The following is a 27,880-nucleotide window of genomic DNA, read 5'->3' on the forward strand; positions in this document are numbered from 1 at the left end:
TTAGGATTACCAGCTTTCTCTTTTATTGAAAAATATACCTGTTATTTCAAAGAAAGAAAAGGGAGGAAGGTAAATATATTAATATACTGTAGAAACAGGAGAAAAGGGAAAACAGTACATACTTGTCATAACACTACAGCCACTGATAAAAAAAAAAACAAAACTAAATAATAATCTACAGCTGAACTTTGCGCTAGTTGTTTTTCGCAGTCCTTATCTTTTTTTACCACTCGCTAAAGCACAGCTGTCAGGGTGGGGAAAACTTTCGAGTAGACCCGGGGCAGAAACGTATTCACAAATTCCTTTATATGGTTTACTGTGGCCTACTTAAGAGTTTCCCCACAGAGAAACGTGGCACATGCCAAAAGGTTAAGACAATTGTTAGAAAGTAGAGGAAAGTAATTGAGCCCACTTTTCCCATAATTCTCGGTTCACTCTTAACTCAGCCAATCTGACAATCAAGTCAGAAAGATTTAAATGCTTGCACATACAATTTGGCCATAAATGTGCTATTTAGTGTTAAAAAGTCACTAACATTCATCTGGTTCCCGCTTGAGGGACCAGATGATCACAACGCTGATAACAGATTATTTACTGGAATCCTTTTTGGCACTAAGTGTATTGTCCTTGCCTGAATAATAAGACGGCACATGAAGGAGTGTTTGTTCTATTTTAGCATGTCCAGTTCTTTGTGTTCATTGTTTTAGTCCACAAACTAAAGATTTCATAATAGATCAAAGGAAATAAGACATCGCAGATTTGGCCCATTTACATTTACAAATCATACTGCATATCTATACTGAACTTAAAAAAACAAAACAAATGCAACAGCCTGCTTTCATTAGCCAATCATACTTTACATTCAGAACAACATGCAACCTTTTCATAGATCCAAAGCATTGAAATAACTTGAGGATGCTGTGCTATTCCTGCATCGCTGCCACAACAGGAGGAGAAAGCTCCCATTCGTCAAACACAGCATTTAGTTTTCTAACGCAGAAAAAAGGGAAAACATTAATCAGGAATTGCAGAGAGCAAAACACACCTCTGTTCATTTTTAACACAAAGTACCTGGAGGAGCCTGCTGAGCGAGCCTGCGCTGTATAAACCAACTCAACACCGAGCGAAACAGCCCACCTGTCTGTTCCTGACCCTGCTGTTCCTGGAGTAGTTCCAGCTGGTTGGGGGCTAATAATCCAGCACACTTAATGAGTAGACTGGGAAAGGCCAGATGATTGGTTGATTTAATCATCTCTTCTAGTGTGTGATTGGGGCTGTTAGAAAAGGTGAACATTATGACTTGTGGGGCCAGTTCAGGAAATAGCGTCCGCTCTCAGTAGCCCGAGACCCGATGGCCATCTGTTAAATGGCTGCTTTCTATTTGGGCATGTTTTTACCCACTTTCTCCAACCTTCCTGACAGGCATCGACACACCGGCCCAGAAAAGCGTTTGGGATAGAGCACCATTTCTTATTAGTGAGGAGTTGGACAGCAAACGCAGGAGAGGGCTTCTGACGAGCAGCAAAAGCTGAGGCTTGCAGGTATGTTACATGTGCTGTCACCAGCTCCAAAGCCATGATTATTCTTTGCATCTAACAATTTTTCTACAGCAGCTCCTCACTTTCAAACATTTCTTATGTCTGTCTATCTGCTGACCTGCTAATCCCACCAACCTAAGTGATGACGACAAACACAACTCCTCGCCATTCCTGTCCTACCTTTTTAAGAAGGTACAATTCCCATTTATTAGTTTTGAAAATTGCTAAACAATCACTACAGTGGGTGATTTTGCAATACAGCCTCACATGATGGGAGTGATGTGACACTTACGTCTACTGCAGTTCGATGAAATAAGTGCCATGTAGCAGACTTCTCTCTGTAGTACCGTTTCTACCGTAGTAAGTTTCTGAAGGAGGAAATCCCCAAAATCCCAACTGTAAAGACTTGGTAGTGTTCGGAATGATTCATCGCTTATGAGAACTCGTGAATAAATACAGCTGTCAGTTAAAAGAATGAAGACTATGCCTCAGTAAAGAAGGAGCAGAAAATACTTCTTAAAGTAACAGATGTGGATATAGGAAAAAAAAACTATGCTAAAACAGTGTTATTGGCAAATGAAAGTCCACTATCAACCCTCACACTCTGACATTACAACGCTATCAGAGTTTCACTTCTCCTTTGCCTCTTCTGTCCTCAGAATGTGTAGTACTTTGTCACCTCACATGTCGTCCTCCTCCTATATCACAATGTGGATGTGATTTTCATGTGACTAACAGCTGGAGAAGACTTCTCTAACCTTGTGATTACATTTAATACATTTAAACAAATATGATGCTGATAACCACTGGCTTACTGATTTATTTATTTTTTTACTAATGCACCCTTGAAGGACAGAAAATCTGAGCAGGAGGAATTATTTAAAAATATTATGATGCCAAAATCTGTAACAAACCAAAAACCTTTCAAGAGCGTGTGGAACCAGCCTGTCGTAATCTCACTTGTCGTCACAGCGCAGTGAATAAGGCTAAATTAGTTTGTCCAGCAAAGTGCACAGGGACTAGATTGATCTACAATAAGGTTAAATCCGATGCGGCCCTTCCTCGTCTTCCCCAGCGTTTGATGGCCTCCCAGCACCTCGTCTTCACCGTTAGTGTCCTTCGAGGAAATTTTTCATGACAGTCATACCAGCATTGCCTAGACCCGAATCTCATCATCGTCGTCATCCATGAAGGTGAAATCCCTGTCCTCCCCGTGTGGCGAACTGTACTTTGCACTGTCCGTGTCGACATCGTGCAGGTGGTACTCGGGTTTCTCCTCGGTCGCTGAGCCAGAGCTGGACACAGAGCAGCTATCCAGGTTGTATTGGTTGTTCCTGGTGTGCAGCTCTGGGGTGTAGGGATCTACCATGGCCTTCTGCTGGAACATGCTACGCGGTGGCCTTGCAGGAGCCTGATCCTCCACGTCATCGTCATCTATGTGAGGAATGTGGGAGGGTGACGAATGGCCCTCGCTACCCTTGCCTTCCTCGTAACCAAGGTCGTCCTCCTCCCAGCCTTTCTTTTCCATCACGCTCAAGATATCCCCGAGCATGGACGGTCCTAAGTCGATGTGGAAGGACATCATTGACTCTGCATGTTTCATCCCGCTTCCTTTAGGCATGGATGGCGGCAAATCTGTCAGTTCGCCAAAATTATGCTCGTCAAACTCGGCATCAAGTGTCGCCATTGCTGCTGCTCCATTTATCGGCTTGCTTTCGATTTCCGTCAGTTTCTTCATGGGGCTTGAGGAAACGCTCTTTGACAGTTGGTTGCTTCTGTTAGTATCCTCGTTGTTTAGATAAGGCAAGGATATGGCCGTTTTCACAGAGTTGGATGAAGCACTTGAAGGTGCCATCATATTGTACTCGCCCTTGTCCCCACGGTTTACGGACTGAGAGCGTTTGCTGCTTCTGAACGTGCGGGACAGGAGCCCTTGTTTGGAGCCAGGGGAGCTCTGCTTCGGTTCTTGCTCCCTGGGGGGCTCCCCTGATCGCGTGCTTAGAAATGAGGTGTCCCCAAAGGCATCGCCTCCTCGGCCCACATGCATGGTGTGGCGGAAGTCCCCCAGTGGAGCACTGATCATCTCTGCGGTCAGGTCAATCCGAGACCGCCGTTTGGACTGATTGTTGTTCACCAGCTGTTTCAGAATAGGCATGATTGCAGTCTCTCACTAACAGTCCGTAGACAGAAATTACCAAAGATCTGTTGATGTTGAAGAAAGCTCCTCAGTACGATATGTTAAAGCAAGTACAATTGCAGGAATTTAATGTGAGCAGCCATTCTGGTCCTCCATGTTGGGTGTCTTCTTACAGTTGGATCAGCCTGTGAAGAAGAATGGAGAGCATTAGTGCCACATCAGGACTTACGTAAACCAAGACGAGCTACACACGTCGGCAGGCAATGTGGAAACATGATCATCAGACACCATGTTACTCAAGAAATGTAATGTACCACTTAAAATGCTTCTCTAAAAAGCTATGTTAATTTAATTCCCAGCAGCCACCGTCACAAAAGTCTCTCGGTTCAGATCTACGTCGAATAGAAAAATGCCAGGATTTCAAAATGAAGACTCACTTGACTGGTGCAAAACTAGCAAAGGCTGGTTAGATGCAGTCCACAAAGAGGTTATGTAATGATGAAGAGAAGCTTTCTGGCACCAAGTTCACAGCAACTTAACCTTGCTTCAAATCAGTACCTACAACAAGGTTTAGCACAGCTAAATATATTCCTGCTCTTCCTCAAACTTCTGACAGGCTGCTGTTGTAGTCAGTTTTTCAAATGGCTGCAGTGGCTGCTATCACTGCTGTGCTTTAGTTCCCACTTAGGCCCCTGACTGTTACATAACCAGCAAGACACAGGATACGGGGAGCTGGAGCAGTTCTGACAAGAATAAAAGAATGAAGGAGAAAAAAACCCCAAAGTGGAGCAGCATTTCTTCAGCTCAGTAAGTCCAAATCTGCTACTTTCCTTTTTAAAAAAGTAATTCTCCTATAGCATTAGCAAAACTATACCATAAAAACAAAATGGAAGCAACTCTGCTAAAAGGTTAATGAACAGAACAACAGCATTTCTGAGTCACGAATACCTAAGTAGTTAACTTCAGGTTCATGTCACTTTAAAAAGGGGGTAAATACGTCTGCTATCAATTATGTTCAGTGTTATACTTTAATTTAGAATTTATAGAGACTAGTTTTTATTTTCACATCCATCCATTCATCTATAACTTTTATCTTGTTTTAGGGTCACAGGGGAGCTTGAACCCATCAGAGTTGTCAATGGGCAAGAAGCAGGGTTCACCCTGGACAGGTCACCACCAGCCCCCAGACTGTAAGGATTTGAACTGGGGACCATCTAGCTGTGATGCAACCAACCAGTCCACCACTGAGCTTCCCATTTTGATGTGAAACGTCTCCCCACCCCAAAAAAAGACAAATTTATCAAGTTGTAAAGTAAGTTGCAAAATAAAGGAGAAAACTTCTAAAAGAGGGTGAGTGAGTAATTTTTACAAGCATCACATTATCATTTGGCTGACTGTTCGTTCCAGCATCCACAAGGGTTTTATCATCAACTCGCATGCGACTCAACTTGAAACATGATGTCAAACAAACTGAATCCACTAGTTGTGTTACTGACATTAATAAGCATGTCATTGTTTTAGCCAGACGTCAAGCCCGTCGCTGTTGTCAAACGAATGAATGGGGGCTTCGCTCAACATTACAAAGCAACGTCACCCATGAAAACATTTGCATCTCTGACAAGGGCCCATTCAATCGGAAAGGCAACTGTAGCACTACAGGGAACAGAGGGGGGGTTTGATAAATGAAAAAAGCTTGTGCTGTTTTTATTGTTCGCTCCTCTTTCAAAAGACAGATCATCCCCAAAGAGAACTGAGCTCTATGCCAAGATTTTATCTTCTACATTCAACAACTTCATTCAAGATTCCCTCAGTCATTCTGCTAAATGTGGACACGCACTCGCTACAACAAAACAAAAGGGGGAAACAAAGATGGAAAAAAACATTAACATTAGTACTTAAAAGCTCATTTCCAAGTTCTGTTGTGAAATATTCCAGCTGAAGTTTTTTTATGGGAAAACTAATCAGACTATTGTTACAGAAGTGATTTAAAACAGCAACTAGATGCTACAGTTAAACTCCCTGTGATGAGATTTATAGTCTCAGTATGATCTATCTTTAGCTAAACCCTGTATTAATTCTTGCCTTGTGTTGTAGCCAATTACTTTCGGCTGCACTAAGAGCTGCTGAATATGTGAATGGCCTCTTAAGACAGCTCATCAACTAATGCGTTTCTCCTCGATGTCCATAACTCCGTGCTTCTCTATGGCAACATTGGAGCAGGGCGACGGGTACCAAGCAAGCTTCCTGTCTGTAAGCCGAGCGGAGACGGGCATTTTATCCCCTGCGTGGACAGATCGGTTCATTCAGATGGATTAACCCTTAGTGATGGCCACATGCAGGGTAATGGGGCAGTCGCTACAGCGCTACATAAGTGAAGGGGAATGCTTTGATGTGCCGAGTCACTGGAAGATATTCAACCCCAGCACAAAAGATGCCAGTGGGTGCTTAAATATCAAAAGGTGCAAACTTCACACCTTAGCTCATTCTAGGAAATGGCCTGTTTTATGTCTTTGAGGGCCTCTCGGTGTTGCCCCCCTCCGCCCACAAGGATCATTAAGACCCCATTATTATGGGCATGACAAAAGATGAAGTATGACCTGCAGGCATTCCTGTCATTTTCAGTTGTAGCCTTTGACTACTTTGAAAAAGATAAATCTTGAAGAATAGCAGTGTCGTGTGCGTTCTACTCTTTCAAAATAACATTGCACAGATCATTTATGTGCTTTAATGTTCTGTGTGACGACGCATTTAGGGCTTTTTGTTTTTAGGAAATCTATCCATCATTGTTAGACAATGATGTTACGTTAGAAACCATAAGCACTTCTCATTCAAATGTGATGTAGTAGATATTAGAAAACACAAAACAATAGGCTAAGAATAGTCGTGCACATCTGATCTGTTGTCTTGGAGTGAAAATCACTCCCACCCTTTAGGCTATTAATAATAAGAACATTTGATTTAAAGGTTTAACTTTTTAAAACATTTCCAGAATATTTATAGATTTACTCAAGTATGGAGAAAATTAAACTGTCATGCAGACTTTAATTATGTGATGCATGGGAGACTTTCTACCTTTCTGTTTTCCTTCATGGTGGGAGCGAGGTTAGAGAGCACCTGAAATTAAGTTCTTTACTTTGGGGTCTATGTTTAAAACAACAACAACAAAAACACAACCATAGCTCTGTATGTTCCCAAGACAATGTGATGACAAGAGATTCCAGTCTGGCCTGCATGGCCCCTACACAACAAAACAACATGCAAAATTCCGCTGGAGGCAAAAATTCCATTTTAGCAATCCTTCACAAGCTGACAGGAGTAAACGGCCAAACACGCTACCAATACCCAGCCACCGACAGAGACATAAAAGCACACGTGTACCTGAACAGGTCGGAGTCAGAGCACTAGCAAACCCCACAGAGGTTATACATATATAGTGTTTTACTGCCTCAGACGTCGTGCCAGCCAGCGACAAAGCCTTTATGTAACTCAGCACTCCGGTGTCACGTGGGTCCAGCTCAAACTGAGGCAAGTGGTGACATGGCCCTGAATGATTAAGAGCGTTTTATGTTGCTTGCAGGATGACATCACAACAACCAGCATGCTCATCAGTGCTGAGTCTCACTTTTGTAATCCCAAGGATCGCAGGCACCACACAGTCCTCAACTACCCCCCATGTCACTTTCTCTCCTTCCACACATTCAATAGCAGAAAGAGGTTTGTGGTTTTGACTGCACTTAAAATTTTAATACGAGTCTATCACTTATTCACAAGGTGGAAGTTAACATGCAAATATTAGAGGACCCTAGATATTAGCTACCAAAAAACATCTTGTCATATGAAGTCAGTGTTTACAACCTGCATGTGTTTACTATCCCCCCAAGGATCAGTACTGAGCTCTTATTTTGCTGTTCCCTCTAACTATCTGTTGGAGGGGATGTTGCCATATGCAAGTCTAGAATTTTAAGTTGTGCAAGAAAGTTTTAGCTTTCACTTTATGACTGAAGTGTAATGAAATATGCTGCTGTCTGAACAATAAGTAAACCTCTGCATTGTTTATCCTTGAACTAGCCAGAATCTCCTCCATTGTTCAGTCCTACCATAGGCAACATTGATATGCAAATTAATACAAGAAATCCAGCACCATCTATGACATTGCTAATCAATTTATCAACATGGCTACATAATAATGGAAAGTTCTACACTCTGACAAAGAGGGTCAGCAAACTTCATTTACCCCGACTTTGTGAGGCCCTCAACCTCTATCCTGAACGCTGATTCCCACGCGGGGGGGGGGCTGAGGCAGTGGTGTCAAAAGCACGGGAATAACAACATAGTCCGTTCAGCAGTATCATCAGAAAATCCTTGCCATCGTGCAATTAAAAAAAAAAAAAAAAAAAAAAAAGGCCTAAATAACTATGGCTTGAATTACATGTATGAAGAGGTATATAGTTTTGAATTGTTATGGTCAAAAAAAGAAAACAAATATTCAAAGTGAATGAATTAGGAACAGACATCAACTATGTATGAATCTGATTCTCCCTCACATCATGCAGCTGCAGCCTTGGAGTGAGCTCATTAGCAAAGCCTTCACTTGTTTTTTTCCCCCCCATGTGCCTCAAAGTTGCCTCATGGTCAGCAACATCTACTTACTGTTTTTAACTCCGTGCAAAGACAACACATGCTGGTAAAGCAGCAGCGTAAACACAGCTTCACTTAATGTTGGTAATACAGTAAAAGTGACTCATAGGGAGGTTTACCAGCATGCAACTGATACAGTAACATTAGACTTCTGATGTGGGTGTCTACAATAGTGCACACACCTGTTACCAGCACAACACCACAACATCATTCATTCACAGACCCTATCACTGTTCAGAACAGAAAGAACTTGTTCTGCCTGTTCAACTTCATTTGCCGGCCCAGAGCTCTAAGGCCAACCGGGGATGACAAACAGCTAAAATATCTTGAACAGAAACACACAAAAGGACACGAATGTTGGAGGAGGGACCCACCAAATGTGTCATGGGACATATATTTCTTCCACAGAAGTACAGCATTTACGACTGTCTGATAAGTATGACAGAAATCCAACACACCTGGAGTGAGATGTGCTGCCTGAGTCAGCAGTACAACAGCATGCAGTAAAGAAGAGAGAGGAAAACGTAAGTATTAAGTGGTAGCTCCCCCTGTACTGATGGAGATACCTTAAGAACAAACACATCATTAGAATCACTCTCTATATTTAAAATGATACCACAAATACATGTCTATGAGCTGCCAAATGTGCCACTGAACAGTGATCTTGTGGAGCATAATCTGCCACAGCAACAATTTAAGAGCAGCAGACATTCAATCATTGTTATTGATTAGCATCTTGTGTATCAAGTCATATCTTGTTGAGGCAGATTTGGGTTTTTGTCACCCTGTAGGTTTTGAAAGTGCTTCATGATTTAGAGGAAGCATGTTTTAAAACTGATTATAAACAAAACCTTATTTCATTACAATAAAATCTCCTTGAGGTCTTTTTAAAACCTTAATTAGCACAATGTTCAGTGTCAACAGGCTTGTCCTTACACTCTGGTGCTATCAAATTAAACTCTGTGCCCTCAAGTGTTACCAGTTTGTCCTCAATAACATGGAAAAATGCTTGACCTAATTAGGAGGTACATGCAGTGAAATGTTAATTTACTGTATATCGTGGCAGTTGCTACCACTATGTCACATTTTGAAAACATGTGTCATGCTAGATTCTATAAGAGCAATACGCAGAGAATAGTAAACATTCACTCTGAAAATGGCATTAATACTTTCAAAACCTTCAATATGTACAACTATTAACATAATTATAAATAAAAACATTGGCAGATACAGCTGCTTAAAGAAACCTGACACATGCAACACATTATACTTCAGGAGTCAGATGTGAGGCGTTCAGATCCCCCTGAAATGTGCCGTAATTGCAAAAGGCTGACAAGGTGAACGCACCACATGCACATTCAGAAAGCCTTTAAGGGTTCAAACAAAAGTACTACAGGCCTTCTCTGTGCTTGGGAGTAAGCCTCCAGGGCCACGGTGCCGCACAGGCAGAAACAAAACCACAGAAGGATTAAGGGCAGCATGTTCAACGTGAGCAAATAAACTCAGCATGTTTGGGCCGGCCCTCTGTGCTGTGTGATGGGACCTCAGGGCAGCAAACGCCACACCTCCGTCCACCCAAGAACACACAAGCAAGCCTGTCTCTATCTGACTAGTAGGAAAATCTACCTTCTACTCCTTCTGGTGTGTCGCACAAGCCGCTGTTGAGGCCAGCAAACTCTGAAATTCAATCATCATGTGACTATGTTGAATGATTTTTTTAAAAATTAATAAATGGATTCTTTCCAAATCCTGATATCCAGCAGTATGGTTCCAAATGATTTCTCTCAGTTTCCAGTCAAGCTGGCTGTTTACAAAACTGTTACTTTGCTGTTACAGCCATTTGGCTGCACAAAGCCTTTGGTCAGACACCGAGTGGGCTGCCATGCAGTACACCAGCCAAAAAGGGCTAAAATACATAGATAATGAACATGTTTCTTGATTATAAAATCAGCCATTGCCCAAAACACGTCCCCTGAGAATAAATATGAAGGGGCACAAACTTTTCCATGTGGAGCAACATTATCACAGGGACTTTCGCAAAAGGAGAGGCACAGATGGAGGCCCACCCTCAAAGCGGTGGCAGAGTAACCACATTGAATTCAGTCATGCCAGCACAGTGACAGACGTTCTTTCACTGTGTCCTGCATGAAATGTACCCAAACCCTCATTACAGTGGAGGGATTCTAATGTACAGTGTGTGTGTGAGCGCATGCACATGAGAGTACATGTCTAATTAAACACTGAAATCCACCCTGTCGGTCTCTGACAAACAGACGGTATTCACGTCTGGTACCAGAGGGCAGGATCAGAGCCAAGTGCTTGAATTAAACGTCCTATTGCTGCTGGACAGTGAAACAAAGCAGAATTTCTACTGAGGATTACGTGGAAAAGGCTCTGCTACAGCAGGGATGCCAGCGTCACAGTTGGCTTACACAAGAGTTAATAAGAGTTCAAATGGTTTACTGGCCATATTGGTTGCCCGTTTTTCTAAAAAAAAAAAAAAAAAAAAAAAAAAAAAAAGAGTCAGAAGCAATGATAAATTGTTCAGAATAAGACCTTGGGGAAACAATATCCACAGCCAAGTCACCAAAAGGATAAGCTGATGCTAGAGAGACTTCTTCAGGCTCTATGCAAATGGGAAACACGCACACAATTTGGTGAAATCAGTCGGAGGCCTTTGAGTGTGACTGGAAGATAAGTGACCGTTTTCTGCACTGAGTCAACTTTTCAACGACTCCATGGCCTTTTTATCAGCAGCCTTCCCACTGAAGTGAAACACAGCAACCAGCTATAAAAGCCTCAGGCACCAAGACCTGACTGACAAGATGAGTTAATAAAACCCCCATGGTGTTAACTTTAATGACACCAACGGCAGACAACAAAACACTCGCTGACAAAAGCCAACCTGCAATCCCACAAACACGGCCACTTCAAACTGATAATAGCATTTCACAATGGCTGACGAGCCGAAAAACCCAGAACAGGACACGAGATAAAGACCCGCGCATGTACACAACAGCCCCTGTGCTCGTAAAACACATTGTTAACGTAACCCCTGCTTGATTTTGCTGCATCCACTGTGGTTTGGTTAATGCCGTTTGTGAGAATGACATCCTGGCTGGAGTGAGTGTGTTGCTTCTTAAGTGACTTTCCAGGAGTGTCGACTTAAGCACACGAGGTTCGATAATTTGAGTCTTTGAGCGTCCTGAGATAAAGCCCATCAGTGTGGTGCTATAAACTAAAACGGGCTACAAATGAGCGTGGCAGTGGAGTTCATGCTCATTTAAGTCAAATACTCACACAATTAGTAAATCAACTGCTTAAAAGCTACAATTTACAAAAGAATGTGAAGGTGACGTCACGGCATGTTGAACTTTATCATGTTGTGAGGATCTGTCTGCCTTTGTGATGTGTTTAGATGCACTCAGGATTCTGAAAACCGTAACCCTGGTAGATGCTCACAGACCAACCTGTAAAACCATGTCACCATCCTATTCTACAGTTTTGCCCACAACTTCAATATACTATAACACTAGAGTTACTGTGATGCACAATATATTCTGCAAAATTTATCAATTATATACCACAATGAAAAACTAAGACAGTGTTTCCCCACACATACATTTACAATTTACTACTGTCCAAGTGTTTTTTTTTGTTTGTTTTTTTAATCTATCTGAGAGAACAAAGACATTGACAGTCCATTACCTAAAGGACCATTTCCCCTTCTTCTATTGCGCCACAGCAGCTCAGATGAGTTGTCGGTAACTCCCAAAATCCAAGATTTCAACTGACGACATGACAAATCAGACATGTTGTTGACGTGTACTTTGTTTCTCCGTTAAAGGATGTACGGACAGAGACGAAACCGTGTGAGTCCTCTCCTCTAGTAAAACTACCAGCTGATCTTTCATCAGATTCAGAATTGCTCAATTTAAATGTTCATAGTGATTTTAATACATTTTTTTGCAGAAGTACTTGGTCTGATAAACAGACTAAATAAGCTAGCAGTTGTTGGACCAAAGCGGTCCAGTCCTTGTGATATGGGAACTTGTTTTTAATATTTTGCATATTTTTTGAGTGGAATACCATTTCTGAAACCCCCAGTAAAGAGGGTAATCTTTTGCCTTACAAACTAAAATACCAGAGCCATGGGAAGCAGAACAGACCACATAAAAGCCACATCCTAACATGATATAAGACACGGCTCTTCTGAAACATTTAGATCATTTGGCCACACTTCAACTTTTGGAAACCACCCCGATTTTATCAAGAAAGTCTTTTGAAGCACTGTCATCTTGCCACAATAAAGATTTCTTTGAGTTGGCGCTCTCTCACATTTGCCATGCTACTTTGATTTGGTAGTCAAGCAGCAACTTTGATTTGCAGGAAACCTATGTGTGTAACCATGACGTTTCTTTATACAGTTTACACACAGGCTGTGGTTTTATATGTGTGCGAATAGTTTAAAGTCCATTAACAGCTCCCAGGCAGTCCAACTGCCACAAAGGGGTTCAAAGGTCATCATTTTGCTGAGTTGCAAACATACAGTTCAAAAACAAACACCCGCTCAAAGTCACACACCCTGTTGGCGCCCAAATGAAAGGAGTTTACCTGTTCCTGAGTTACTGAGAATGTCACCAAATACACAACGGAGTAGAAAGAACAAAAACAGTACAGAGGAAGATGCTAGTCAAACCCTTCTGCCACACCCACCCTGGTGACAACACCACCCACTGTTTACAGTGATTCGCATTCATTAAACACAAAGAGACAATAGCACTAAATACTAAACTATCAGTGTACTATAATCTTTCACCACAATCCATTGACAGGACTTGATCACTGACCTGGAAATGTCTGCTAGATGCTCCGGCAGGGAGATGTGCAAGTCATTTATAAGGAAGCTGGTTGTTCTCTCAGGATCATACAACAACCATGATTTCACAACAAAAGAATAGTTCACATGACTGTTCCTATCTCATAAACTGAAAAATAGTTTCAATTTGACATCTAATGAGCACAGAGGTGAACATATTTTCACCAACAGTTTTCTTTTGTCTGTTCAGTACGCCTGGGAGAGAAGCCACCTGTCTCTTGTGTCTGCCCAGAGCCACAAAACAATGAGGGCTCACTGGACTGTAAACAGGTCAAAGCCTGGACCATAAAGGCCAGCTGCACAACACCAGTCACGTGTTTTCTTCAATATATGGCCCAGTCAAGCCAACGTATATTCCACAAGCAAACGCCTGCCGGTAAAAGCAAAGTCATGTCAGTCACAAAGGATGGAGGAGGGAACATAATGCAATCATACGTGGTTAATGCTCATCTGTGCATTCCATAGTCGGCTGCATTTGTGCTTTTGAATGAGTGACTACGCTTGGACACTGTATTTTAAAAGGTATGAAAGACGCTACGTCATCAGGTGTAATGACAAACATAATGGGCGCCACCAGGTCCTCAAGCATGTCAAAAGTCACAACATAGCTATGACCCGTGTTCCAAAATATGTCTGTGTGCTTACAGTCTCAAATAAGAGGATTCCAGAACATACGAACAGGACAGGTGTGTCACTTAATTACAGATGTGGTGTTCTTTGAAAAAAAAACTTGAAACCACAGGGTATGTTCCTTAACCACTGCGCTGGCCAAGTTTAGCTTCACTGAAACTGCCGCAGAGATTATTTAAACTGGTTTAACAGCTTCAAACAATGCAATTCAGGGCCTAAACAATGACAGGTGCTGCAAGCGTGATAATGGTGTGCTATGCAACAAATATTGAATTTTAAAAGTATAACTTTAGTATGAATGAGTTGTGGAGACAAACTGTTGTGGGGGTTGTGAAGAATGGACTGAGATGTCTAAACACTGAGATGTATAATCAAGAGGGTTATTGCACTTCATGGAAAATAATTCCTGTTAAACTGGTTATTTTCTTCCACAAGACTAATGCATAACCATAAAAAGGTGCAGATCGGAATGATCTGAGTGTCAGGTGCATGTAGGTTGTTGCACAAAAGAAAAAGAGAATGTAGCTAGATGTTCTCATCGTTTTCTGGAAACAGCCAGTGTAAAGGGCCGGTGGCGTCACTGTGCCAAAGTCAGCTAATGTATCTGTAGTAATAAGTAACAATACACTGAATTCTGAGTGTTTCTGGGTTTTAAGGCCCATAAATACCTGACAGGTATGTGACAAGTCTTCTGGAGTCTCTGCTTCAACAACTGCCCCCCCCCCCCAAAAAAAAAGGCAGAAGCCAACCACAGGAGATGCAGGAATATCTCAGTTTCTTCTGCTTTGGGCCTTGTCTACTGAAGCTTTCTTCATAAACAAAACGGGCCCAGAACAGACTCAGAACAGGATCAAAGCCAAGTAGAACCAGGATCAAAACACAGTAGAACCAGGAGCAAAGCACAGTAGAACCAGGAGCAAAGCACAGTAGAACCAGGAGCAAAGCACGGTAGAACCAGGAGCAAAGCACGGTAGAATCAGGATCAAAGCACGGTAGAAACAGGCCAATAACCAGTTCTGGATGAGTTAAAAGAGTAAAACAGATACTTTTTTAGATTAAAATAAACCCACATCTCTTATCTCATGGTCTGCATCAGCACTCTGCTGCAGCCTGATCGCCTATACTGCATGTTTGTTTTCAGTCTCCCCGGAAACCGTTTTTCAGTAGTCACCTCCCCTTCCTATTTAAGTGGTTAGCAACCACTTCTCTCCTTCTCAGTTATTATCATTATTATTATTATTATTATTATTATATTTCACTCTTTCTTTGTAATTTAGTATTTTCTTCATCCCATTTTAGGTTAACATTTCTTCCTTCCAAGTTCCACCTGACATTATGACATCTTGAACCATTCCATAGTCAATACAAATTTTCCAAAGAACAAAAGTTAGCTTAGGGCTGTTTATCAGTGGGTTTCCATCTGAGGGTTATGACTCCACCAAGGTAAATGGTAAATGGTCTGCACTTATATAGCACCTTTCTACCCATTGGTACTCAAGCATTTTACACTGCTTCTCATTCACACATCACACACACACACACACACTGAGGTCCTACACTCACTGGTAACAACTAAGTTGGGGTTCAGTGTCTTGCTCAAGGACAGTTACCAACAACTGGGAGTTTGGTGGATGACTGCCCTAACTCCTGGGCCAATCACCCCACAGGTCACCTGAAAAGTCTGGGCGGCATCCTACTCTGAATAACAAGATTGGGAAACAGTAAAAACATATTTCTGCTATAATAAATTATGTTTCAGTTATGTTTTGTGGCCATATACCAAAGACTTATGCAACCAAGGACGAAGGGTTACAAGCAGGAATCCCTGTGTTTCAAGGAACCACTAACCACTAAGTTTGGGAACCACAAAACTAAACGCTGGTATTTTTACAGCAAAATTCAGTTTAATAGACACTGATTAACTGACTTTGAGTCAATTTCCTACTGTTTAAAGTTAAAAAGAAATGTGAAAAGCCTGAGGACACTGACGTAATACTGGATTTTGGTTCAATATAAAGCTCATTCAAAGAACTCAAACATCCTCAGCGTGATTTCTCTTCAAAGTTCAAAGAGCTTACTGCTTTCTTTGCAGGCGGAGTGAAGCCTGCAATTGTCTGAGACAAAACAACACTGCTTGGGGAGTTCAACATAAGCCTCAATGCTTTCCACTATAAACAGCTGAAACAAATTCACTTTTGAAATGATTAGCACTAGCAAAACTTGTGAGGCAGCCAAAGCTTCAGTGCTGATGTTTTTCTGCATGTTAAAAGGTGTCAGTCTGTATTTTCCTGAAAATGAACAGATTACTAAAATAGCATTTGCTCTGGACACATTGCCCTGCTTGTGCCATTACCCAGGACACCATAACTATGTTTAACCCTCTCACAACATGCAAACATTTCATAACAAAGTCACTTCTCACCCATTATTTCCTGTGGGTCTCCTTTGGAACTAGGGACAAAGGTAAGTGGATGACTGAGCCTGCAAACAATTCATGTGGGCTTTTCCTGAGGCATTAGGAAGCAACTAAAACATTTCATAAACTTAAAGTCATCACATCTGACTCCAGTTAAACATTGCATATTTTTTCACTCATATAAACAAAAAGTTTGTTCCATCCATCAGTCATCTACATTATATGGAACACAGTCACAGCCTAATACAATAGTGACTCAGTGCTGATTGATGTAGAAATCGTCTTAACTAACTCCATGTGAAGCTGCCTGTTTTTCATGAGTGTAAATGAGTCCATCTCTCCCCAGCCCCCCACTCATACTGCACGCCCTCTTTCCAGTATAAAACTGCAATGACCTCAGCACAGTCGGAGTTGGGCAGGTAGCCAGCTTCCTCAATAGGCAGCACCAGTATCCTCCAGAGCAAGCTGAAATAGCCTCATTGCAAAAAAAAATAAAAAATAAAAAGCACAGTCATGGATGACACACACACTCCCTGCTCTGAATCTGTTGAGCACACAATAGATCTAGATGGTGCGATATCTGGGGGGCCACACGCTAAGACATAAGAAAGGCCAACGTGAGAATTCACCACTTTGGTCACTGGAGAAAAAGAAAAGCATTGGAGGCTGGGGGGAAAAAAAAGGGACACTTCTGGTGTTATTGGTCATCAGGTAAAGTCTGACTGTGGCCTAAATGTTTTGGGATTAGGCAACTTCAAGGTAAAGACTGGAGCATTAGTTTTCCAGCTGCTGTTTCTCCTTAACACACATCTATAAATACAGCGTTGAGTAAATGATTCATCAAGCACAATGACAAACCCGACCAACCTTTGGGCTGTTGTTAGGGAGCGGTTGTGTATGTGTGTGTTGGTTGTGTATGTGTGTGTTGGAGGACATCGGAAGGCAATGGTCTACAGCAAAGCCAACCCTATTAGCCAACATGTCCTCCTACTTTTGTCCAGACTCACAGTTTAACAAGAAATAAGCTTTGATTGTGATGATATAAAACGGACCTGGAAACTTTATGGTCAATGTAGTTAAAAGTCAAGCACACACACACACACACACACACACACACTATACAGCTTTCAATTAGAGCATAATGAATGAGACTGGGCAGGTATAGCCCTGCAGCCAATCCTGGCAATTCTAGGAGAAATTACCCAGTTCATCAGGCATGATGATCGTGAGCGGCAAGTGCCAGGTCTGTAAACACAAACAGGAACCTGGACTAATTTGGAAAAAACTGACGAAGAGACAGCTGTGTGCTTTGCTCAGCGTTCCCACTGTGGAGTATTAATGTTATGTAAGTCACAGCAAAGAGAACTGATAAAACCATATCTTGTCCTGCAGCTGCAGATAGTTATTTAAGACACTTACTTCAGACTCTGCAACATAGTTCCCACCACTGAGTATGTACAAATTTAAAAAAAAAAAAGGAAAAAAGAAAAGAAAAGCCAGTCATTAGATTGGTAACATGAGATCGCAGAGGTCCGTGGCCCCTTGGGGTCTCATATTTATAACTTTTCATATGCATATTGTGGCCTTGGCCCTGCCTTCAAAAAAAAGGCAAATGTATATAAGCAGCAGTGCGTTCCAACATCTAATAATTAGTCAGTGTTTCCGTACTTGGAGATTCCCTTAGAAAAACACAAAGTTTGAGGAGCTCGGCACAGATAGAATCTCAACTAAAGGCCTGGTTGAAAGCAACTTTGTCTGATGGAACACAGAGCAGACAATTAACTGGAAACCACCTTTTGAGCTTTCACAATGTTATAGTTTGTCCTTTATTTTCCAGTCATCACCAGGATGATGGAGGACACAGAGACCGCCTGTGGGGCTCATTGTTGTCCGTCCATATGGGACGGCCAAGAGCCCGAGGAGACTGCCAAGCCCTGATTGTCCACAAGCCGATTTGACATTCAAATGAGATGCAGATTTCACACCGTTGGCTTTGACTCAAGACCAGTCTGTTTTCTGAGTCAAGCAACTGCGTAAGACACACAAACTACAGTCCAGCAGTGACTTAAAGTCGTCCCCTGTCCTCAATTAGTACAACGTTAATGCAGCATTTCAGCTCACTTCATTCAACAACAGTCACACATTCACAAACTTACCTTTCTAATCGGTCCGAGCGATGTGGAACTTTCTGGTTATAATCCACACAACTTTTCGTAAACTCAGAAAAACAGTAGGAACTTGCGTGTATCACTATCAATGTAGTTTTGTTCACTTAACAAGAAAAAAAAGGACAGTAACGACACGGCAGCTACCGCGCTGGTGCTCCAGTGTCCGTGTAGTTTGCAGCTGTGTGGCGCACAAAGCGTCCGTCCGTCCACCTCTTCCCCTTCGCTCCCCTCCTCTCTCGCCTGTTCTCACATGTCGGAGAGCACCACCTCCTGCTGCGGCTTAAAGGGACAGCGTCTGCTTATCCACAAGACAAATAACCCGGTTGACAGTTCAGTGAAAACCCGCACGAGCTTGAAGACGCGCTGTACTTTCGGATACGCGTTTGTTTCCCGTGCTTAGCTGTACACGTGAGGCTAACAGAGTGTCGTAAAACTAAGTCGCAAAAAAAATGCTTAAAATGCCGAAATAGGGTCAGTAGTTAAAACGTGTCCAAAAGATTTTTCACGTTTTATTCTCTGCATAAAAATTAATCAGCTAGTGGATTGCTAACAAGCCCGAGGAACATCAAAGGTCCTCGGGCTAAATCAAGATTAAAACTAATCTGGTTTTACAGCCTTGTCGGGTTTATAACTCAGGATTAATAACTTTATCAGGTCACTATAAGTAGAATGGCTTTTTAATATTCAAAGAAATGTATTGATCCTATAGGGTAAGTTCACTTAACCCCATTACAAATTGGAAGCTTAGTGGTGCTGATGTTTAAGTCATGCGACCATGGTGTAGTGTGTATATAGCTTAACAACAAATTTTCCCTTTTGCGATTTTAGTGGAAATTTCTATCGGAACATTCCACTGACTTTTTGCTGAGGGAAACCAGGAAGATATTAAATTTTCGGCTGGGCCACAAAGGTTTTTACCTAGAAACTCCATACAACCAGTAGACAGTTAGCTTAGCAGCTAACCTGAAAGAACCAGGGTAGCTTCCACAGCCCACTAGTTAGCACAGTAGGAATTAATGAAATAACAATTAATGTTATTAAAAATGTTGGGCATGTTATGCCCAATTAATCTCTTGGCTGTGTGTTCTTTTCCCCGAATGGCTGCAAATGCCCAATCACTGGCAGTTCATAGAAAAAGTCCAATATTAACAGTAGTACATCATTGCAGCTAGTTTGTCTTTTCCCGTTTTTTTCAACTAGTGCAAGTACCTAACATAGCAAAAAAAAAATTATGTTACTATTTATTATACATACGTTATAAATTATACATAGGATGGGAGGAAAGGGCATAGTTCAAATTTAGAAGCATTCAAACCTTCCTTGGATGGGAAGGGAATTAATTGTTTCACTTTGCTATTGTTTCACTTTGTTATTGCTATGTTTTTTCCGAAGTTCCTGCCGGATCTGCAATTGTTAATTTGAATGCTTTTATGATTTTTAGGAATTTGTTTTTTTTTTCTTTTTAGATAAAAGTACATTGAATTAAAATTTAAAGTAGACAAGTAAAAAATAAAAATCCAAAAAACTGTAGGATAATAACTTAAGTCTTTCTCATGCTTGCAACTGCACATTCTCTAAATGTATGAGCATGCAGTCACTGTAATAGTTAATTCTGCTCATGACATATTAACTCAGAATATAAGAAGTGTAGTCTGATAATGAGCAGAGTTAATGTAAATCAGCACAAATTAATGTTCTTGCCACTTGATTCCAGTTTGTACCACTAGGAATAATCTAGCCTACTGCAAAGTAGCCATTACTATAATGAAAAGTCCAGACGTACTGATTTATATTGTTACTAACTCATAATATCCATGAACGTAATTAGGTTAGACGTGGTGACCTTTACACCAATTATTCTTTGACAATTTCCACATTACATTAAAAAGGGCCTTTAATTCCACACAAAAAGCGAATTTTCCACCTTTGATGTGTAACACATTCGGGTCATGCTGATATGATCTTGTGCCTGTGTGGCTGCAGTCATCTGGACCTTGGGTCTTATATTATTACACAGTGGACCAATTAGTAGCTTAGAGTTTTCTCGCCAGCCCTGTTTAGCTTATCGGGACTTCAGTGAAGCTGTGCAGCACACTAAATTTTGATGGTGTGTTACCCTAAAGCAGGCCTTGGATTTAATTATAACTTCCTTGTGTAGCTTTGTGTCATATGTTATATAACATGCAAAGACTGGAAGGGCTACAGTTAGAAACCGGGACACCAGGGACTCTCTTTTGTACTGGTTTGTACTGTAAACTGGACAAACCAGCACATCAAAAAATAATATTGTGACTAAATATGACTTCATCTAATTTCAGCAATTTACGTAACTATTTAAAGCTGCTTCACGTCCCCAACTGGATCTTGCTTGATCCACACTGTGGAAAGCAGTTTCATCCAAACTGCAAGAAGAGTGAGACTGAGGTTAGCTGGTGCAAAGGGATTTACCAAAAAGCCCCCCCCCCTCTTTTTCCCCCCATATTGCACGTGACGTCAGAAATAGAGCATCAGAAACACACATATATGAATGGTACTCTGGGAACAACCCTCATTTTCAAATTAGTATCCTTTCTCAAACAGCCAGTATCCTCTTCAAATCCCTAAACCGCCCTCAGTAATACTCACAAATGAGGCAATTAAATTCAAGGTTTCAAACCCCTTTGAACTACACCTTCTGTCCGAATCCTTTAATAATTCAACTGTGTGTTCTCAAAGCTCATCAGGGTCATTTAGTACCTTGGTCCCTTTTCACAAGGACAACCAGCTCGCTCTTTCTCCTCTGTCGCTGAGGGAGTGTGAAAGATGGAGAGAGAAATGACCATTTCAGCATGTGAAATACCTCCTGTCTGTGATTCTTCTGTCAAGGAGAAATTTCCCATGTTTTCAAAAAAGGGATTAGTGCTCTGGATGCACTTGGTCCAATTCCCTGTTCCTTCCTATCCCATCTAATCTCTTCTCTTCTCATGCCTATGTGTTTAGTAGGTTAGCTGTAGATCAAGTAGACTGTGATCCAATTAGCATCTGAAACCATCTGACACAGCACATGCACATCTGTCATGGAAGTATGTGTCTGTTACTTGAGCTACTTGAAAAAAAAAAAAAAGGAAAAAAAAAAAAAACACCAGCAACACATTTTTATGCCCTAAATATATAACTATATCAGTTAATGTGCAGTGTGATGGATGTAAAGGGCAAAGTAAAACAGTTCAGCTAACTGAAACACAACTGATGAGCTAATGAATTGTAGTTATCGGGGAGCAAGATGAAGAAGTCAGGAAGGGACCTTTGTAACCAGATAACAGGATTTCACAGCATCTGCACTGATCCAATTTAATTCTGCCGTAGCATTAAGGTTAGGTGGAATTTCATCAGCTAATTAACCATTGACAGAGCCAGCCTACAGTATGTGCTTACAAAAAATAAAATTAAAAATACATTTTACACAGAGCATTGCTGGTGTTAGGTATACAAGTTTTAGGGTTTTTTTATTTGAAAGGCATGCTCCCTTTGTGACAGGATACACAGTGTGTCTTTAACAAAAGAGAGCCACGTTTGGACCGAAAAGAAGTCATAGAAACACACAGGAAGTTGCAAAGAAATCTCAACCAGGACGTCCAGATGGAACAATTTTGAAAGTGCATCAGATTCCTGCTGTACTCCTGTATTCCTATGAGGCATTATTTTAAAACTCCAAATCCAACTTTTAAGTCCATCGTGGCAGCGATTATTTTATTTAGCAACTCAAGCATTACGAAGTAAACACAACGCTACTCTGTTTACCCTAAAAAAAAAAAAAAGACTGCAAAAATCCACAATCACATTCATGATGCAACAACTCTGTGCAGTTAAGTGGTTGCTGAGCCATCATGCTTAGCAACACTCTGTGCCACTGAAGATGGATTTCTACTTGATGCAAGAGGCTGAGAGCTCTTGCCATAGACACCTAAAAGTGTAGTTCACAGTGAGATTTCGATCGTTAAAAGCAGCACTGCAGACAGATGCATACTTTTTATTGACATTCAAAACTTGGGTAAATCCAGGTAACTTCAAGTTCTCCAGTCTCCTTAATGAATAGGAGACGGCAGCAATTGCTGCGTTTATGTTGGTTCATTCACTGTGGGTGGTGATGACGGCAGCAGGAGGGCTGTAGTTTCTACTGATGTCTAACTACTATGGTGTAGTTACTGGCGCCACGTAGTATAAGTTTTGCCAGGATCTATTTAATGTCTTGATAACCCCGTCTCTTTTTCTGACAGGAATGAAGACACTGTAATTTGAGAGGTGTTTCTGGTCTGAATCAAACTTTAGGCTTCAGTGGTTATTGGTTATTATTCAAATTTCTTCAAGTGCACTTATTAGCAGCTGTCATCCACCCATCAGTCATTAGTGCTCTCTCTTTTCATCACCCCTGCCTTTACACTCTACCCACATTCCCTCTATTCTCAACAGAGTACCCAAACCGCTAATAACATTGAAAAATAATTTATTTCAGAAATGTACTGTGATCATATATTCATTCAGATTCTGCATGATAAGTTGTTGCTGCTTACAATGAAATCACCCCACAGAAAAGAAAGTAGATGACATTTTTTTCCTTTTTTTTTGAACTATGGAAACTAGGACCACACCACTGATTCTTCACTATAGCATTATGAGTGCGCCTGTCAGGCGGCTGGACCGTGCCATCCCTCTGTGCCGTGACTTTAAAGTTGCTGCAGGACAATCTCTTTATAACCAGACACAATGAATGATCGGTAAAGCTGACGCACAAGAAGTGTGATTGCACACACACACGCACGCACGCACCCACATTAGCATTTGGGACAGTACAGTCACACCTGAATAGTACACAGTGATTGATTACACAAAAGCGAAAGAGGTGAGGCAATTCAATGACATCATCTCTTGGTGCAGACTCAGCGCTGCCCCATGATAGTGATCAGTAACAGAGAAGAGTTATATCAGCAAGGGAGGAAACAGGGAAAAAAAATCCTTTGTTTCTTATCAAAATCCCACTGTTGACACACAAGCAGGACCAGCAGCAGTGCTCACACGTGACAGTCCCCGGTTACTTCATAAAGTTTTGACTCACCAATGTTTCATTTCAAAGCATGTGCAGACTGGAATTGTTGTATGTTTTTGTGAATTAGCAAAAAGGGGGCAAAGTATGGGATGGTGCACGAAATTAATTCCACAGCCCATGTGTGTCAAGATTAAAAGAAGGCTCTCGAAACACGAGTCCAGCCATTACGGTGCCGCGGCCGAGGGCACCATCAGCAGTTCCACCACAACTGCTGCCAGATATTATAAATAAGGGTTTCTCTATCAAGGCATCTTTGATCCACTGTAACACACTCACAAAAAGACTTAAACACTTTAACAGATATACACTCATTTCATATATCTGCAGAATCCTTCAGGCACAGTGCAGTCACTGACATTTGACCCACCGTGGCCAAATGTTCGATTCTTTAAATGGATTTGTGTGCTATAGTCCAGAGAGCTGTTTCCAAGGAAACACAATTGTTTCTCCTGTGTCCACTTAAAACTCTTCTGGCAAACATATTCAAAGTTGTTCGATTTGGCATGAATTTCACATCCACGTCTGTCTTTGTTTGCTTATTTTCTTTTTTTACATCCAGCTCATCCAGTCCAAACAAAAACTTGACCCTTTATTTCCACCATATGGCTCCATCCGTATAGTTTTATCAGTCTTCATCAATGCAAAATCTGCACTGACTTGATTTTGTCTTCTAGGTACATATACTATATTTATATATATATAGTTTATATATATAGTGTGTTTTCAAAGATTCTTGTGGCTTTGTACAGAATCAAAGAGATAACCATTTGACTGTTTTCCAAAAAACATAACAAGAAAGGAGGAAAGAAATGATAAGAAAAAAATCATGCAAATAGTTCAAACAGCAAAATAAAAGTGAATATTTTATCAACTGGCAAGAGAAATCAAAGTCTACACTGGCACACTTCCACATATTACACACTAAAAAAGTTGTCCAAAATGTCTCAGTAATGTTCCTCGCGTATCCAGGCTGACTAAAGAAACTAATCTGTACGAAAATGAAAAGATAATTAATGAAACGAAAGGCATAGATGACTCGATTCGGTTGACTGCACGTTATGCAGTGCTATGTTCTCCTTCAACACAAGCTGGGTAGATATTTTCAGAAATTTCAATGTCCTTTTCAGTATTTTTCACACAAAGGAAGAGAAACCAGCAATGGGGGCCCGTGAGCCTGGGGCTAGGCTGCTGGGCGGCCTGTAGAGGGTGCTGTGCTGGCTTGGGGGGTTGGAGCTCTGCTGAGAAGGGGTGGGAGTCCGACTACCTTTGGGTCTAAACAGGCTGCCTTGGCCCTGTGGTTGACCTTGGGCCTGCTGAGGATGGGGGCTGGGTGAACTCAGCTGGGGTGGCAGCGGAGGTAGGGGAGGCAGTGGTGGTGGGACACAGTGATCTGGGTCGCCTGACTCGGACTCAGTGTAGCTGTAGGCCTGTGCCCGGGATATGCCTTTCTGTTGGCGACGCCAGGAGTTGTAGTAGGTGGGGTCACTTATGTAGTGGTTGACGAAGGAGTGGGTCTTCTGTCGGTTGGGGTCCACCTCATACTCACTGTCACTGCCCTGTAAGAAACAGCAGAAGAACAAATGATGGCAATAGCACAGGAAGGTTCTCCAGGGTTTCCATGTGGAGCAGTTAGAGATGCTGAGGCTTTAAATGTAAATGACTGTGAAGTTATTGCAAACTCATCAGTTCATCCCTGTCTAAACAACACGCACATGCACACACACTTACAGCGCAGCACAAGAACACATGGACACCAACAATGGCCAAAAATGGTCAAAGCATGACAACGATGGCTTGTTACTTAAGCGTGCATTGTGACCTTCTACACTAGATGGCAATTTTCAAATCTTTACCACTTTAATTCCTTCACTCACTGGATCAAACTACATATGTTCGGGAGGATTTAGGATCTTGTATCCACACCACGTCATCAAGACAAGGTTTGGTGTTGTGTAGCACAACATACTACATAAAACCAATGATGGGGAGTCTGAGGGAGAGGATTGGATGGGACTAGTCAAAGGAACCAGTCATCTATTTAGGCTACAAACATTCAAAGCAGGCAGCTACAGGAACCTCACCAAATGCAGTGGAAGTGTATGTAGGCCACCTGTCCCATATGAAAACACCAGCGCCTCCTATGGGTGAACAAAACAATAGGTTTTACAGCACATCACCATAACAGAAAGATTAAAATGGCCCAATCATAATAATAATGGTACTTATATAATCACAGAGTGCGTACATATATGTACATATAGAGTATTTATGCCATTGTGTGTGAATGATATGAAAACTAATATATGAAGAAAAAACATAGGTTGTCCAAAGAAAACATACAATGAATAGTTTGTATTCAACTCAAGCCATCTTTAAGGAAATTAAAGTAATAATAATAATAATGAATTCTCATTGCAGCCCATAGAAATGCTATTGTATTCATGTCAAGTCAAATCCCAGGCGTCAAACAGAAAGCAACGTGATTACTGAAAGCTCCACGGGGACTGCTCATAGTCAGCTAATTGCCGTTTGGCCAGCGAGCCGGCGATTAATCACCTGGCCACAAATGTAATAATTCACAGTCGACTGCGCCAAAATTGTCACAGCATAATTTTCCAGAAACGTCTGCTGGAAGTATGCATTAGATGTAGGATAAGGGTATTCTTTTCAGAACTGTACGCCGTGGAGATGGTGCTGATAATTTCAAAATGTTCTTTGCCCTTTCATTCCTCACATTATCATTCCCCATTTCTCATAGAGAAACATGGCTGCTGGAACGCAGTCGAAACATATAATCCTCAGCACAGATCTCTCCTTAGATATGGCACAGCACATATGTGATGCATATGGCGCTGGGGTCAGATTTCCATCTGTCTCAACACTGTTCGGGACTCCTATACAAAATCCCTATATACATGCTTTCCTTTTTTTTTTTTTTAAAAAACTTGTCAGTAGAGTTAATGAATGTCCAAACAGAAAGGCTTGGATTAAATATAAACGAAACAGTCCTGGTTTTGTATCCTTTTTCATCCTAAACAAACAAAGGAGATCGAGTTTCCTATCCACTCTCTCTTTCCCACAAATTAATCAAATCCAAACGTTGTGCACAGAAATGTTTATCCTTCAACATTCTGAAGTCGAACAAAACGATTATGCTTTCTTTCATATTGCTCCTCTGAATAAGGACAGTGAGAGTCCGAGATGCATCAGTGGTTGTGTGTGTCCTTTGTAACACTGTTACCCAGTTGTAAACACTTGAGGCCAACCAGTGTTGAAAAGCATTCTCCTCGTGCCAGTACATTTTGCAATACAGCAGCACAATAAGTTCCAGCCACAGTGGACCAACAAGAGATACTGAGTCACTTTAAGTGGTTACCTCACTCTGAAAGAATTAACACTGCACCAAGAGATGAAACATAACCCTAGTTGTGTGTGTGTGGCAGTGGGAAAGAGTGAGTGCAGACCATGTGCTGACATGGTGAGTTGCATTCTGCTCGGCCTGGCCATGGAGCTTATTCCACAGATGTTCCGACTCTTGAAAAAGATGTTCGTACAAGTATACACAACTCCAATCTGTTCATTTGCTTTTGCTTTATCATGAGACTTTAACAGAAATAACTCAAGGATCCAATTGAGGGACCTACAGTGGGGATGCTTGAAACTTTGCCTCCGGGGCAGCGTGGTCCGTGAAGCAGATCCTTACTTCTACACATTACAAGCTAATTACTTGAGCTGGATGCTGTGAAAGCAGCTCACTTTAGGCAAGAAATGCAGCATTGCACCTCAGCCTCAAGGGAATCACCATCTTATTTATGCAAAGATACATGTAAGACAGACACACAGCAGCCTTCTGGTGTCAATTATTAAGCGTTTTTCATCATTATGCTGTTAAACTAGGCAGAGAAAGAGATTAAGAAATCTATCCAATTAACTGGGGATACCTCTTGACAGTAGTTTATTTTATCATCAGCTTAATAAAGTTGTCCTGCATTTTTGTTTACAATTGCTAACAATGCGGGATGTACAGAAAAAAGGAGAAAAAAAAAGAGTGGGTGTGAATCAAATATGGGCTGAGATTACATTACTATGTGCTGGAGATAAACTGTTCATTATCTGCACATATGGTGGGTTTGTATCTCATAGAACTTTGACCTTTGAACTCTGCATGCTGTCATTATCAGTGTTGCTCAAATCCACCAAGAGCTAACCCAATGTCCAGTACATTGAGATGCCTAGTTTGTTGTTGGGGGTGGGGGCGGAATTGATTTAGACCATTTGGCACTTGACACTTTCGAAATGTAACGGATCTATGCCCTGGATGGACCTTCAATGCCTCACATATGCATCTTCTGAACAAAGTCTTTGCTGCTCACCCTGCGTGTCAATGATGC

At 41.5% G+C, this 27,880-nt stretch overlaps 3 protein-coding genes across 10 annotated transcripts in view; 1 reads left to right on the forward strand and 2 right to left on the reverse strand.

The window, feature by feature from the left end:
• Positions 1-18,751, reverse strand: cdc42ep4b (CDC42 effector protein (Rho GTPase binding) 4b). Of its 3 annotated transcripts, none has more exons than XM_067487344.1 (2): positions 18,395-18,751; positions 1-3,860 (listed from the first exon to the last, which is right to left on the reverse strand). In XM_067487344.1, the coding sequence occupies exon 2, from the start codon at positions 3,691-3,693 to the stop codon at positions 2,695-2,697; it is 999 nt and encodes a 332-aa protein (XP_067343445.1). In that variant the 5' UTR covers positions 3,694-3,860; positions 18,395-18,751; the 3' UTR covers positions 1-2,694. The 3 variants fall into 3 exon arrangements, with proteins under 3 accessions (XP_067343445.1, XP_067343447.1, XP_067343446.1); XM_067487346.1 differs by lacking the exon at positions 18,395-18,751 and adding an exon at positions 13,164-13,181; XM_067487345.1 differs by lacking the exon at positions 18,395-18,751 and adding an exon at positions 4,113-4,248.
• A 2,978-nt stretch (positions 18,752-21,729) lies between these two features.
• sdk2b (sidekick cell adhesion molecule 2b) overlaps positions 21,730-27,880 on the reverse strand; it is a 254,571-nt gene continuing 248,420 nt past the window's right edge. For 3 of the 6 annotated variants that reach the window (XM_067487924.1, XM_067487923.1, XM_067487922.1), the window contains exon 45: positions 21,731-25,045. In XM_067487924.1, the coding sequence (XP_067344025.1) occupies positions 24,623-25,045 (423 nt within the window). In that variant the 3' untranslated portion in view covers positions 21,731-24,622. Of the gene's footprint in view, positions 25,046-25,570; positions 25,628-27,880 lie in introns of all 6 variants that reach the window. The other 3 variants (XM_067487921.1, XM_067487919.1, XM_067487920.1) reach the window with 2 other exon arrangements.
• rpl38 (ribosomal protein L38) overlaps positions 24,455-27,880 on the forward strand; it is a 422,602-nt gene continuing 419,176 nt past the window's right edge. The window contains exon 1 of the mRNA XM_067487926.1: positions 24,455-24,465. The gene's annotated coding sequence lies outside the window, so the exon portion shown is untranslated. The remainder of the gene's footprint in view (positions 24,466-27,880) is intronic.

The sequence above is a fragment of the Channa argus genome, chromosome 20, assembly GCF_033026475.1.
Source record: "Channa argus isolate prfri chromosome 20, Channa argus male v1.0, whole genome shotgun sequence".
Classification (NCBI taxonomy): Eukaryota; Metazoa; Chordata; class Actinopteri; order Anabantiformes; family Channidae; genus Channa; species Channa argus.